General features: G+C 39.5%; 1 protein-coding gene and 1 long non-coding RNA gene across 6 annotated transcripts in view; one reads left to right on the top strand and one right to left on the bottom strand.

Moving 5' to 3' along the window:
- LOC106093173 (cell adhesion molecule Dscam2) overlaps window positions 1-14110 on the bottom strand; it is a 324166-nt gene that overhangs the window by 171759 nt on the left and 138297 nt on the right. For all 4 annotated transcript variants that reach the window (XR_009398464.1, XM_059369629.1, XM_059369636.1 and 1 more), the window contains exons 5-6: window positions 13702-13778; window positions 6886-7075 (exon numbers count right to left, since the gene is read on the bottom strand). Coding sequence is in view for 3 of the 4 variants with exons in the window: in XM_059369629.1 (XP_059225612.1) it covers window positions 6886-7075; window positions 13702-13778 (267 nt within the window). In the remaining variant the exon portion in view is untranslated. The remainder of the gene's footprint in view (window positions 1-6885; window positions 7076-13701; window positions 13779-14110) is intronic.
- The window catches only part of LOC131997843 (uncharacterized), a 47281-nt gene continuing 39883 nt past the window's right edge, over window positions 6713-14110 (top strand). For both annotated transcript variants that reach the window (XR_009398469.1, XR_009398467.1), the window contains exon 1: window positions 6713-6785. This is a non-coding gene — a long non-coding RNA (uncharacterized LOC131997843). The remainder of the gene's footprint in view (window positions 6786-14110) is intronic.

Below are 14110 nucleotides of genomic sequence, written 5' to 3'. Positions count from 1 at the left end.
AGTTAAAAGTATTCCTAAGTGTGGGCTTAGGATAAAAATGGGTTTTGGCTATTGGGAGTGCCAAAGAAGCATGGCCTAATTATTATGCAAAGGTACTAAGGCGAGTGTATGGGGGAAATCTACAAATAATTTTAGGCACACAGATTTCTACTATCTATCTCAACCAAATAAGTTCAAATTCTCTAACGGAAAGTGAAATTTTAGTCGTTGGTAAATGCAATGGCAGCGTCATTGATGCCTTACAAGAGGTGGGATAGATTGAGCGAGATGTCACAACTATGCCACAAGTTGATGCGATGTACTATAGGTGTCGGGGCATGGTCGTATACTGGGCTGATATAAAATATTAAGGGGGATGAGAATTTATATAAAATTTATCTTATATATAAAATTCAATTTTTGTTTGTCGGTTTGTTTGTTTGTTTGTTTGTTCCCTATAGACTCAAAGACGGCTGAACCGATTACCTTGAAATTATCACAGATTGTGTAGGTTGTTCTGGAAGGAAACATAGTTAATATATTTTTTTGTTTTCAGGAGGGGGGCGGACCCTCCCCCTTATCCCAAAAGGACCACCCAAATTAAAAAGTTAACCGATCGGGACAATATGCGATTGAAATGAAAGGTATTCACGAATAGAGTACGAATTTCATAATAAAAGTTGGGGCCAAGTACCTGGGGGACCGACCCAGGCCCAAAATCCCTTAAAATAGGTTTATTCGAAGATCATGACAATATGGGAATCAAATGAAAGGTATTCGGGAGTAGATTACGACTATGGTCAGGAAGTAGGAATAGGCTCAAACACGGCTGAACCGATTACCTTGAAATTTTCACAGATTGTGTAGGTTGATCTGGAAGGAAACATAGGCTATATAATTTTTTGATATCAGGAGGGGGGGCGGACCCTCCCCTTATCCCAAAAGTACTACCCGAAAATAAAAGTTAACCGATCGGGACAATATGCGATTGAAATGAAAGGTATTCACGAATAGAGTACGAATTTCATAATAAAAGTTGGGTCCAAGTACCTGGCGGGCTGACCCAGGCCCAAAATCCCTTAAAATAGGTTTATTTCACGATCATGACAATATGGGACTCAAATGAAAGGTATTCGGGAGTAGATTACGACTATGGTCAGGAAGTAGGAATAGGCTTTATAATTAATTGATAACGGAAGAGGGCGGACCCTCCACCGTTACTCCAAAAACACCACCCAAAATCAAAAGTGGATGGATAAGGACTATATGGGTATCAAATGAAAAGTATGCGGGAGTAGATAAAGAATCTGGCATACAAATTCATGTCGAAGTACAGGGGGTCAACCCAGCCCCACAAAACACCCAAAATGGGCACATTAGCCAATCACTGATAAATGGGACTCGGTTTGCTTGTTCCGTGTAGACTGAAAAACGGCAAAACCGATCTCGAAATTTTCGCATATTGTGTAGGTTGTTCTGGAAGGAAACATAGGCTATATAATTTTCGGTATCGGAAGGGGGACGGATCTCCCCCTTATGCCAAAAACACAACCCAAAATCAAAACTGGACCGATCTGGCCAATATAGGTATCAAATGGAAGGTATTGGAGAGTAGAATAGGAATATCGTATTACAATTTTAGTCTAGTCAAACAGACATGTTGGACATTCATTTCAATATGGGGCTCACATGAAAGGTATTCGGGAGTAGATTTCGAATCTGGCATACAAAATCAGATCAAAGTATAAAGGGTCACGCCACCCCTCAAAGGCGCCATTAGACCCGTTATGACTATATGATACTTGGCTGAACCGATTTTCTTAAAATTTTCATCAATTGTGTACGTTTGTCTAGAAGGAAACATAGACTATATAAATGTTAGATATCGGGTGGAGGCGGACCCTCCTCCTCCTCACCCCCAAAACGCCACCCATATCCGAAAGTGGTCCGATGGGCACAATAAGGGTATCAAATGAAAGGCATTGGAGACCACAAAACGATTATGGTATTAAAATTTGGATCCAAGTAGCCTGCGGGCCGTTAAGTGGCGCTTTTCCTCCTAAATATACGTCAAATGGGTTATTTGACCCATTATGACAATATGGGACTCAAATGAATAGTATTTGGGAGTAGAAAACGGATTTGATATCCAATTTTGGAACCAAGTGTTTTGGCGTACGCCCTAAAGCACCCCCTATAGTGAACTTCATTTCCGTTGGGAATAAAGAACAAAGTTGATATCTATTTTCTATTTCAAAGTGTTGGTGGCCGCCCCTTCCCACAACACCCCCAAAAAAGTAAAACTTTACCGACCATGGCGATAAGTGGCTCAAATGAAAGGTATTTCAGATTAGAAAACGAATTACCAATTTTGGGGCCAAGTGTTTGGGGGACGCCTCGTCCCATAAACTCACCTTAAACTAATGCCAATATGGGGTTTAAGTAAATGGTAATTGAGAGTGGAGCACAATGCTGATATCTTGTTCAAGGCTAAGTGCCTGGAGGACCACCTCAACCAATATTTGTCTCAAATCAAAGGTATTTGGGAGTAGAGCACGAAATTCATACACATACATTCATTTCGGGACCACGTTTCTGGGGATCCACACTACCCCCTTTTCCTCACCAACCACCACTTTGGGGCCTTCCTACTCCTAAAATCCCTATGAGAGTATCGGGCTCAAATAAAGTCATTTGGGAATGGAGTGCATCTAACATTCAAACTTAAAGAACCTAAACCCTTCGAGCGACTTCATAGACCAATAGAGAACATATTGGATTCAGATAATGACATTTAAAATGTTAGTCAAGCGACATACATATGCCATGGTGTTTTAATGAAATATCAGATTTATTTTATACTCCCAAATACCTTTATTTGACCCACATATTGCGATGGTTAGTAAATAATTGCTGTTTGTGGGATGTTTTGGGGAAGGGGTTGACACCCAGGAAATTAGTCCCGAAAGTGGGTATTAATTTCGTGCTCTACTCCTCTATACCTAGCATTAGAAAGTACCTTTCATTTGAGCCCCACATTGACATGATTGGTGAATGTGCCCAATTTAGGGGTGCTTTGGGGATTGGGGTGGTTCCCCAAACACTAAGCCCTGAAAATATATCAGCATTGTGCTCTAGTCTCAAATATCATTTATTTTAACCCCAAATTGCCATTGGCCTCGACATTTGGATATCAAATTCGTTTTCTAACCTCAAATACCTTTCATTTAAAACCCCTATTGCACGAGTTAGCAAATATTTACGGTTTGGGCTATAGGCCCTAAAAACTATCAATATCGAGCTCCACTCACTTCAAGACCCAAATTCTCATGGAGAGCATATACGTCCTCTTTGGGGGGTTGTTATGGATGTGGAACGTACCCTAGATAGTTGGTCTCAAATGTTGATATCAGATTCGTGGTATACTCCCAAATACCCCCATATTTCCAAAACCGGCAAATATATCCGGTTTTGGAGGGTGTTTTGGGGGATGGGGCCGCCACTCAGTGACTTGGCTTTGAAAATATATATATATCAGATTCGTGTTCTACTCTAAAATACCTCTAATTTGAGCCCCATATTGCAATGATTTGGGTGGTGTTAGAGGGGTGGGGTGGCTCATAAACACTTTTTCCGAATATTGATATCAGATTCGTTCTTAATTCCCAAAGACCTTTCATTTGAGCCCCATATTGCTATGGTCGTAAATTTGTCCCCTTTGGCGGTTGTTTTTAGGGAGGGGCGGCCCCTAAACACTTGGTCCCACATTTGGATATCAGATTCGTATTCCACACTCTACACTCAAATACCTTTTATTTAAGTCACATATTGTAAATAAGTCCTCTTTGGGGGGTGTGTTAGGGGCCCCACATTGCTATGGTCGTAAATTTGTCCCCTTTGGGGGATGTTTTTAGGATGGGGCGGCCCCCAAACACCTGGTCTCACATTTAAATATCAGATTCGTATTCTTTACTCAAATGCCTTTCATTTAAGCCCCATATTGCCATGGTCAGTAAGTAAGTCCTGTTTGGGGTGTGTTTTGGGGAGGGGTGGACCACCAGAAACGTGGTCCCACATTTGGATATTAGATTCGTATTCTACTCGCACACACCTTACATTTGAGCCCCATATTACCATGATCGGTAAATATGTCTGATTAAGGAATGTTTTAGGGATTGGGGTAGTCCTCCAAACACTTGGTCCCACATTTGGATATCAGATTCTTATTCGACACTCAAATACCTTTCTTTTAGGCCCCATATTGCCATGGTCGGTAAATATATTCAATTTAGGGATATTTTAGGGTTTGGGGTGGTCCTCCAAACACTTGGTCCGACAATTTATTATCAGATAAGTTTTCTAATCTTTAATACCTTTCATTTGAGTCCCATATTGTTGTGATTGGTCTATATATATATTTGGTAGGTTTTGGGGGTTGGGGTGTACCCCCTAGGTACCCCATTCGAAATTTAGATACCAAATTTTTGTTCTTAGGTTACTAAAGGGAGTACACAAAATTTCGCTTAAATCGCACCACCCATTTCCGAGATCTGGCGTTACTGAAAATTAGGAGTAGGGTCCACCCCCCCTCCAGATATCAAAAAATGTAATACCCTATTTTTACCACGGGATCATTATGCACCATCTGTGAAAATTTCCAGAAAATCGGTTTAGCTCCCATATAGACCAATCTGCCGATTTAGGGTCTTAGGCCCATAAAAGCCACATTTACTATCCGACATCTCTCTGCAAATTGGCCTAGATCGGTTTAGATTTGGATATAGCTGCCATATTGTCCGATCTCTCGATTTAAGGTTTTGGACCCCTAAAAGGAGCATTTATTGTCCGATTTCGCCGAAATTTGGGACAGTGAGTTGTGTTAGACCAGTAGATATCCTTCTTCAATTTGACCCAGATTTGGATATAGCTGCCATATAGACCGATTTCTCGATTTAAGGTTTTGGGCCTATAAAAGGCGCATTTATTGTCCAATTTTGCCAAAATTCGGGACAGTGAGTTGTGTTAGGCCAGTCGACATCCTTCTTTAATTTCGCCCAGATCGGTCCAGGTTTGGATATAGCTGTCATATAGACCGATCTCTCGATTTAAGGTCTTGGGTCCATATAAGGTGCACTGATTCCTCGATGTCGCCGAAATATTGGGACAGTGAGTTGTGTTAGGGCCTTCGACATTCTTCTTCAATTTGTCTTAGATCGGTCCAGATTTAGATATATCTGCCATATAAACCAATCTCACGAGTTAAGGTTTTGGGCTCTTAAAAGGCACATTTTTTGCTTAATTTTGCCAAAATTTGAGACAGTGTTAGGCCAGTCGACATCCTTTTTCAAATTGGTCCAGATCGATCGAGATTTGAATATACCTGCCATATAGACCGATCTCTCGATTTAAGGTTTTTTGGACATAAAAGGCGAATTTATTGTCCGATTTCGCCGAAACTTGCGACAGCGAGTTGGTTTAGGCCCTTCAACATTTTTCTTTAATTTGGCTCAGATCGGTTTAGATTTGGATATAGCTCCCTTATAGACCGATCTCTCGATTGAAGGTATTGGACCCATAAAAGGCGCATTTATCATCCGATCTCGCCGAAATTTGGGACAGAGAGATGTGTTAGCTCCTTCGAAATCCATCTTCAATTTGACCCAGATCGGTTCAGATTTGGATATAGCTGCCATACAGACCGATCTCTCGATATAAAGTTTTTGGCCCATAAAAGGCGCATTTATTATCCGATCTCGCCGAATTTGGGGACAGTGAGTTATGTTAGGTCCTTGGGCATCCTTCTTCAATTTGACCCAGATTGATCCCGATTTGGATATAGCTGCCATATAAACCGATTTCTCGATTTAAAGTCTCAAATTTGACACAGGACTTACGATAGGCTTAGCGACATCCGTGTCGTATATGGTTCAGAACGGTCTATAGTGGGCTACCAAAACCAATTCTTGGTTCTACAAAATTGAACAGTGACTTTTACTTATTAGACCTCTCAATATCCGTGTCGAAATTGGTCCAAATCGGACCATATTTCGATAAAGCTGCTATGGGGCATAAATTATGCTTTTATCACCGGATTATGACAAAAGGTGGATAACACATATACATCGGATATCCACCACGTATCCAAAGTTCGGCCCGGCCGATTTTAACGCCTTTTTACTTGTTGTATATAAGATGGGGTCCCAGATCAATATTTCGCTGTGTTACAAACAGAATGAATACATTAGTATACCGCCATCCTACGGTGGAGGGTATAAAAATAGTCCTACCCCCCTATATGGCGTTAAGAATTAGTTTCAGACTTGACTGCAATTTGGAACAGCTTTTCTGCGCCCTATTATGGATAAAATCGGTTACAAACATCTTGTGATTGATGTCTTATAGATAAAACAAACTATAGAAATCAGAGTACCACCCATTTTATGTTGAAAAGTGCTGCCTTAGTCAGTGGTGAAGAATCTCAGAAATTGACGTCCGATTCCATCTTTAATTAAAATTTTTAAAAATTTTATCATAGCTAACTATGACATTTCTCTTCTCCTCCAAACGTTATACACTGGCAAAGTCATCAATAAAAGTTTTCTTATTCAATTTTCCTTGATATTTCATTGACATTTCCCTCTAGTTGTTCATATTCATTTTTCTAAGGCAAAAAGACTTCATTCTTTGAAAAATGTCACATCATTGACAAGGGGCGGGGGGGGAGGGCCACAACTGAAAATCAATTATCCCTTCCAATTTTTACAAGCCACTTGTCCACACCTCTGATTTCGTATGGAGTTGGATAGGTAAGTGCCTGGGCGTATAATAAGAAAAAAAAAAATACCAAGGCTAAATGCCATGGCTAAATGGCTGGCAAATGGACGCTACTACTACTCATCTACTCACCTGTTAATCGATTTACGGTGCGACATGTATAACTTTTGTATGCATCATTGGGTCCGGCATTGTTGATGTACAGTTCGCCGTTCGAGAGTACCGTGTATTTGCCTCCTATGTCTGTGTTGGGATACAAATGCATGCCAGTGTCCTGGATCCAAGCGGTGACCATAACGAACTCCGACATATAGCTGGGCACCTATATATATATGTGTGTGTGTGTGTGAGTGAGTAGGTGTTGTATTCGATTTTTGTTTATTTTTATGTGTGGGAGAGATAGAGGAGAAAAAAATGAAAAGGATTTTTTTTTCACTATCAAGTAGTGGTTGTAGAATTTGCAAAAATAAAACGTAACGAACGTAACGAGTTTAAAAGCAGAGAGTTAATAATTGAATCAAATGAACCATTGGCTAAAATGCAGAAAATAGAGGTAGATAGAAATAACCACATCACTTTATGCCAAAGAGCATTGTATGGATGAACAACTCTAAAATATAGTGGATGTGTGGGTTTGAAACATCGAAAGCATATTTATGCTCACAACTTTTATTAGATTAGGGGTATAAAACCTTGCAATAGAGTTTGCAAGGATGTGTTGCAAGCTGCCGGATTTGGCCAAGTAAGAACGATAGAAATAAGGCGAGACAGAAAATCCCAAAGAAAGGCCATTCCAAGTATAAGCTCATTGATAAGAGGCCGAACGGGGTGCCACAATGCGACATCTCTTTGGAGGTGTCATAGCGCTACGCTACACCTCTGCGTTACGGTGGCTCTTGTAGGGGCTGTAGGAAAGTTTAAAAAAAAACAGTGAGGAAGGGTAAAAGTCGGTCGGTGCCGACTGTATCATACCCTACATCAACCCTTTAAGTACAATGTGGGAGCTATTGGGTTGCCCAAAAAGTAATTGCGGATTTTTTAAAAGAAAGTAAATGCATTTTTAATAAAGCTTAGAATGAACTTTAATCAAATATACTTTTTTTTCTAAAGCAAGCTAAAAGTAACAGCTGATACTTGACAGAAGAAAGAATGCAATTACAGAGTCACAGGCTGTGAAAAAATTTGTCAACGCCGACTATATGAAAAATCCGCAATTACTTTTTGGGCAACCAATATATCCAATTCTGAACCAATTTTTATAGACCTCTACGGATGTTTTCAGATGGGTTATTAAACAATCCGTATCACATTTCGAGCAAATATGTTCAAACTTTAATACCAACGGTTGACAAATGACAACATTATTGCAAATTACCCAAAATCTGACGAACATATATATGGAAGCTATATCTAAAACTGAACCGATTTGGAGGAAACTTCTCAGATATTGTGGTAGTTGCAGAGGAAAGCGTTGTGCAAAATTTTGCAAAGAGCGATCAATAAATGCGATTGCAATGGCTCTTGGAGTGAAAATCGGGCGATATACATATATTACAACTATATCTAAATCTGAACCGATTTCTATGAAATTCATCAATAATACTAAGGGTCATAAGAAAATCTTTCCTGCCAAATTTCAAGAGAATCGGTTAACAAATGAGGATTTTATTGCAATATTTCCCAAAATCGGACGAACATATATATGGGAGCTATATCTAAATATGAACCGATTTGGAGGAAACTTCTCAGATATTGTGGAAGTTGTAGAGGAAAGCGTTATGCAAAATTTTAGCAAGATTGATCAATAAATGCGATTAAAGTGGCTCTTGGAGTGAAAATCGGCCGATATATATGTAATGGAGCTATATCCAAATCTGAACCGATTTCGAGCAAATTTCTCACATATTGTGGTAGTTGTAAAAGAAAGCGCTGTGTGAAATTTTTGCAAGATTGGTCACTAAATGCGGTTGCAGTGGCCCTTGGAGTGATAATTGGGCGATATATATGTATGGGAGCTATATCTAAATCTGGACCGATTTCTATGAAATTCATCAGTAATACTAAGGGTCATACGAAAATCTTTCCTGCCAAATTTCAAGAGAATCGTTTGACATGTGACCATTTTATTGCATTATTACTGCAAATCGGACGAACATATATATGGGAGCTATATCCAAATCCGAACCGATTTGGAGCAAATTACCCAGATAATGTGGAAGTCGTCAAAGAGAGCGCTGTGGAAAATTTTGGCAAGATTGGTTAATAAAAGCGTTTGCAGTAGCTCTTGGAGTGATAATCGGGCGATATATATGTATGGGAGCTATATCTAAATCGGAACCGATTTCCATGAAATTCAACAGTAATATCGAGTGTCAAGAGAAAAGTTTTCCTGCCAAATTTCAAGAGAATCGGTTGACATGTGACCATTTTATTGCATTATTACTGAAAACCGGACGAACATATATATGGGAGCTATATCCAAATCCGAACCGATTTCGAGCAAACTACCCAGATATTGTGGAAGTCGTCAAAGAGAGCGCTGTGCAAAATTTTGGCAAGATAGGTCAATAAATGCGCTTGCTGTGACTCTAGAAGTTAAAATCAGGCGATATATATGTATGGGAGCTATATCCGAATCTGAACCGATTTCCATGAAATTCAACAGTAATATCGAGTGTCAAGAGAAAAGCTTTCCTGCCAACTTTCGAGAGAATCGGTTGACATGTGACCATTTTATTGCATTATTTCTGCAAATCGGACGAACATATAAATGGGAGCTATATCCAAATCTGAACCGATTTCTATGAAATTCACCCGTAATACCGGGAGTCATAAGAAAATCCATTTCATCCACATATCGAGAAAATGGGTTAACAAATGACTATTTTATTGCAGTATTACTGCAAATCGGATGAACATATATATGGGGGCTATATCTAAATCTGAACTAATTTTTTCTAATTTCAATAGGCTTCGTCTCAAAGCCGAAAAACATGTCTGTACAAAATTTTGAGACGATGGGATGAAAATATGTTCTTCATCGTCTCGACATTCAGAGTCAAACTAGCTATGTCCGTCCGCTTGACGAAATCACGATAGTGGTCGATCGGGTGGAGCCAGCCGCTTGAAATTTTACACAGATACTTTATATTGATATAGGTCGTTGGGGATTGCAAATGGGCCATATCGGTTTAGATTTGGATATATCTCCCATATAAACCGATCTCCCGATTTGACTTTTTAAGCCCTTACAAGTCGCGATTTTTATCCGATTTGGCTAAAAATTTTGCACAAAGTGTTGTGTTATTACTCTCACCAAGCAGATATAGCTCCCATATTTTGGCAGAATCCATGGTGGTGGGTACCCAAAATTCGGCCCGGCCGAACTTAGCACGCTTTTACTTGTTTTATATATGTTACTAGCTGACTCGGGCTTGCTCCGCTACGCCTTCTTTTACTTTATATGGGACAAAAGTTTCCTTGGAATATTTATTTTCGGCAATTAAAGATCTTTTAGTGAAATACCATGCTACGAAAATAGTACATCGCTTGACTAACAGTCTGGAACCCATAACTTAATTGGTCTAGGAATTTAAGTTTGGATGTAAGGTGTACTCCATTCTTAAAATAATTTATTTCAGCCCGATATCCTCATGATATCTGATTTAGGGGTGTTTCCGGGGGTGAGGTTGTCCCCAGTACTTGGCCCTGAAAATATAAGAGCATCGTGCTCTTCTTTCAAATACCATTTATTTAAATCCCATATTGCCATTGGTTTAGCGGAGTTTACACGAAGAGGCGTCCCCCAAACACATGGCCCCAAAATATCACATGGCCCCAACATCAAATTCGTTTTCTAATCTCAAATACCTTTCATTTGAGCCACATATTGGCATGGTCGAAAAATTTTTACCCTTTGGGGGGTGTTTAGGGGAAGGGGTGATGTCCTAAATACATGGTCCTACATTTGGATATCAAATTCGTATTCTACTCCCAAATACCTTTATTTGAGACCCATATTGCGATGGTCATTAAAAAATTGCTGTTTGTGAGGTATTTTGGGAAAGGGGTAGACCCCAGAAAATTGGTCCCGAAATGGGTATCAATTCTTGATCTATCCCCCAATACGTTTCATTTAAGCTCCACATTGACATTGTCGGTAAATATGCCCGATTTAGGGGTGTTTTGTGGATTGAGGTGGTCTCCCAAACACTAAGTCGGGAAAATATATCAGCAACGTGCTCTATTCTCATAGATCTATATATCATTTATTTGAACCCCATATTGCCATTGCCCTCAAAATTGAATATGAAATTCGTTTTCTAATCTCATTTAAACTTCTTATTGCAAAAGTCAGCAAATATGTCCGGTTTGGGGAATTGGCCCTAAAAACTACAAATATTTAGTTCCCCTCGCTTTAAGACCCAAATTGTCTTGGTGAGCAAATACCTCGTATTTGGGGGTTGTTATGGTGGTGGGACGTCCGCTAGACAGTTGGCCCCTAATGTTGATATCAGATACGTGGTCTACTCCCAAAAACCTTTAATTTGAGCCCCATATTCCAGAGTCGGCAAACATGACCGGCTTAGGGCGTGTTTTGGGGTTGAAAATATATATCAGATTTGTGTTCTTCTCTAAATACCCTCTTATTTGAGCCTCATATTGCAATAGTCAGCAACTACTTCCTATTTGGGTGGTGTTGCGCCGGTGGAATGGCCCCATAGACACTTTTCCAGAATATTGATATCAGATTCGTGCTTTACTCCCAAAGACCTTTCATTTGAGCCCCATATTGCTATGGTCGTAAATTTGTTTCCTTTGGGGGATGTTTTTGGGGAGAGGCGGCCCCACAAACACTTGGTCCCATATTTGGATATCAGATTCAAATTCTGCACTCAAATACCTTTTATTTAAGCCCCATAATCCCATGGTCAGTAAAGAAGTCCTGTTTGGGGGGTGTTTTGGGGAGGGGTGGATCCCCAGAAACGTGGTCCCACATTTGGATATTCAATTCGTATTCTACTCGCAAATACCTTTCATTTGAGTCCCATATTGCCATGGTCGGTAAATATGTCCGATTTAGGAGTGTTTTGGGGCTTGGGGTGGTCCCCCTAACACTTGGTCCGACAATTGGATATCAGATACGTTTTCTTGTCCTAAATACCTTTCATTTGAGTCCCATATTGTCGTGATTGGCCTGAATATATGTTTGGTAGGTTTTAGGGTGGGGCGGCCCCCCTAGGTACCCTATCCGAAATTTGGATACCAAATTTTTATTTCTAGGGTACTATATGAGAGCACACAAAATTTCGCTTAAATCACATCACCCATCTCCTAGATCTGGCGTTTCTGAAAATTAGGGTAAGGGGAGGGGTCCGCCCCTAAATTGGGAGGTTGGTCTATGTGACAGCTATATCTATAAAGTCTGATCTGACTCATATTTGGGTCGGATGGCGAAATCGAATACAAAATAACGCTTTTATGGGCTTCAGCCCCTATAAAGGCAGATCGGTCTATATGGCAGTTATATCTAAATATAGTCCGATCTGAACCATATTTGGATTAGAAGTCGGGAGGGCCAAAACTACTCACTGTTTCCAATTTCAGCGAAATCGGATAAAAAATAAAGCTTTTATGAGCTTCAAACCCTTTATCGGAAGATCGGTCTATATGGCAGCTATATCTTAATATAGTCCGATCTGAACCATATTTGGGTACTCTGTTGGGAGGGTTATAATAACTCATTGTTTCAAATTTCAATGAGTCGGGAGGGCCAAAACTACTCACTGTTTCCAATTTCAGCGAAATCGGATAAAAAATAAAGCTTTTATGAGCTTCAAACCCTTTATCGGAAGATCGGTCTATATGGCAGCTATATCTTAATATAGTCCGATCTGAACCATATTTGGGTACTCTGTTGGGAGGGTTATAATAACTCATTGTTTCAAATTTCAGCGAAATCGGATATAAAATAAAACTTTTATGGGCTTCAGCCCCTATATAGGCAGATCGGTCTATATGACAGCTATATCAAAACATAGTCCGATTTGAACCATATTTAGGTCGGATGTTGGGAGGCCTTAAACTACTCACTGTATCAAATTTCAGCGAAATCGAATAAAAAATAAATTTTTATGGGCTTCAGACCCTTTATCGGCAGATCGGTCTTTATGGCAGCCATATCTTAATATAGTCCGATCTGAACCATATTTGGGTCACATGTCGGGAGAGCCAAAACTACTCACCGTTTCCAATTTCAGCGAAATCGAATAAAAAATAAAATTTTATGGGCTTCAGACCCTTTATCGGCAGATCGGTCTATATGGAAGCTATATCTTAATATAGTCCGATCTGAACCATATTTTGGTCAGATGTCAGGAGGTCTAAAACTACTCCCTGTTTCAAATTTTAGCGAAATCGGGAAATAAATAAAGCATTTATATGCTTCAGACCCTTTATTGGGAGATCGGTCTATATAGCAGCTGTATCCAAATATGTTCCGATTTGGCTCTTTCAAGAACTTAACTAGCGTGCATCAAAAAGACGCATCTCTGGCAAATTTCAGCTCAATATCCCAATTTTTGAAGGCTGTAGAATGATTACAAAAGACGGACGGACACACACACTGACATTGTTAAATCGTCGTAGAATTTTACGACGAACCGAAATGTATACACTTTGTAGGGTCGGAAATTGATATTTCGATGTGTTGCAAACGGAATGACTAAATGAATATACCCCCTATCCTATGGTGGTGGGTATACAAATATCATGTAGCTGTCATTTCTAGTTGGACAGATATACCAGTGACACTTCATGTCAGCTAGAATTTATACTTAAAAGGTTTGCAACTCGATATTTGGAGGTATATCAACAAATTTGTATGCCCCTATTTTATGATTTTGCGTATGAAGACGTTAAAATAGATGCATTACTTGTAGAGCTTACCTGACATTTTAAGACAGCCGTATTGCCTGCCATAACATATTCATCGTGTACTTGTACGGTGTACTTTTGATTGACCACTGAAATGGAAAAAAATTTAAAAAAATAATCATTAGTCAAACAACTTTAGAGGACGCTTCATCCAATAAATCCACCCCAACGGTGGATTCAGAAAAGTTGATATAAAACTTGTTCACTTCAGTACCATATGGTATTAATAGTAAAGCAACACCGCATGGTACAAAAATAAAATGATAAATACCGTTTGGTACTAGCCTTATTACCGAACTGGTATCGGTTTTAATACCAATCTGTTATTGGTTTTAGCACCATGCCGTTATTGATTTTTGTACCAAACCGTTATAAATTATTCTACCCCCTAACGAACCAAAAAAAAAAATTGATACCAAAA

This window comes from Stomoxys calcitrans, chromosome 1, assembly GCF_963082655.1.
Source record: "Stomoxys calcitrans chromosome 1, idStoCalc2.1, whole genome shotgun sequence".
NCBI classification, from domain to species: Eukaryota; Metazoa; Arthropoda; class Insecta; order Diptera; family Muscidae; genus Stomoxys; species Stomoxys calcitrans.
The sequence above is the reverse complement of the archived record's forward strand: the minus strand, read 5'-3'. Positions and strand labels throughout refer to the sequence as shown.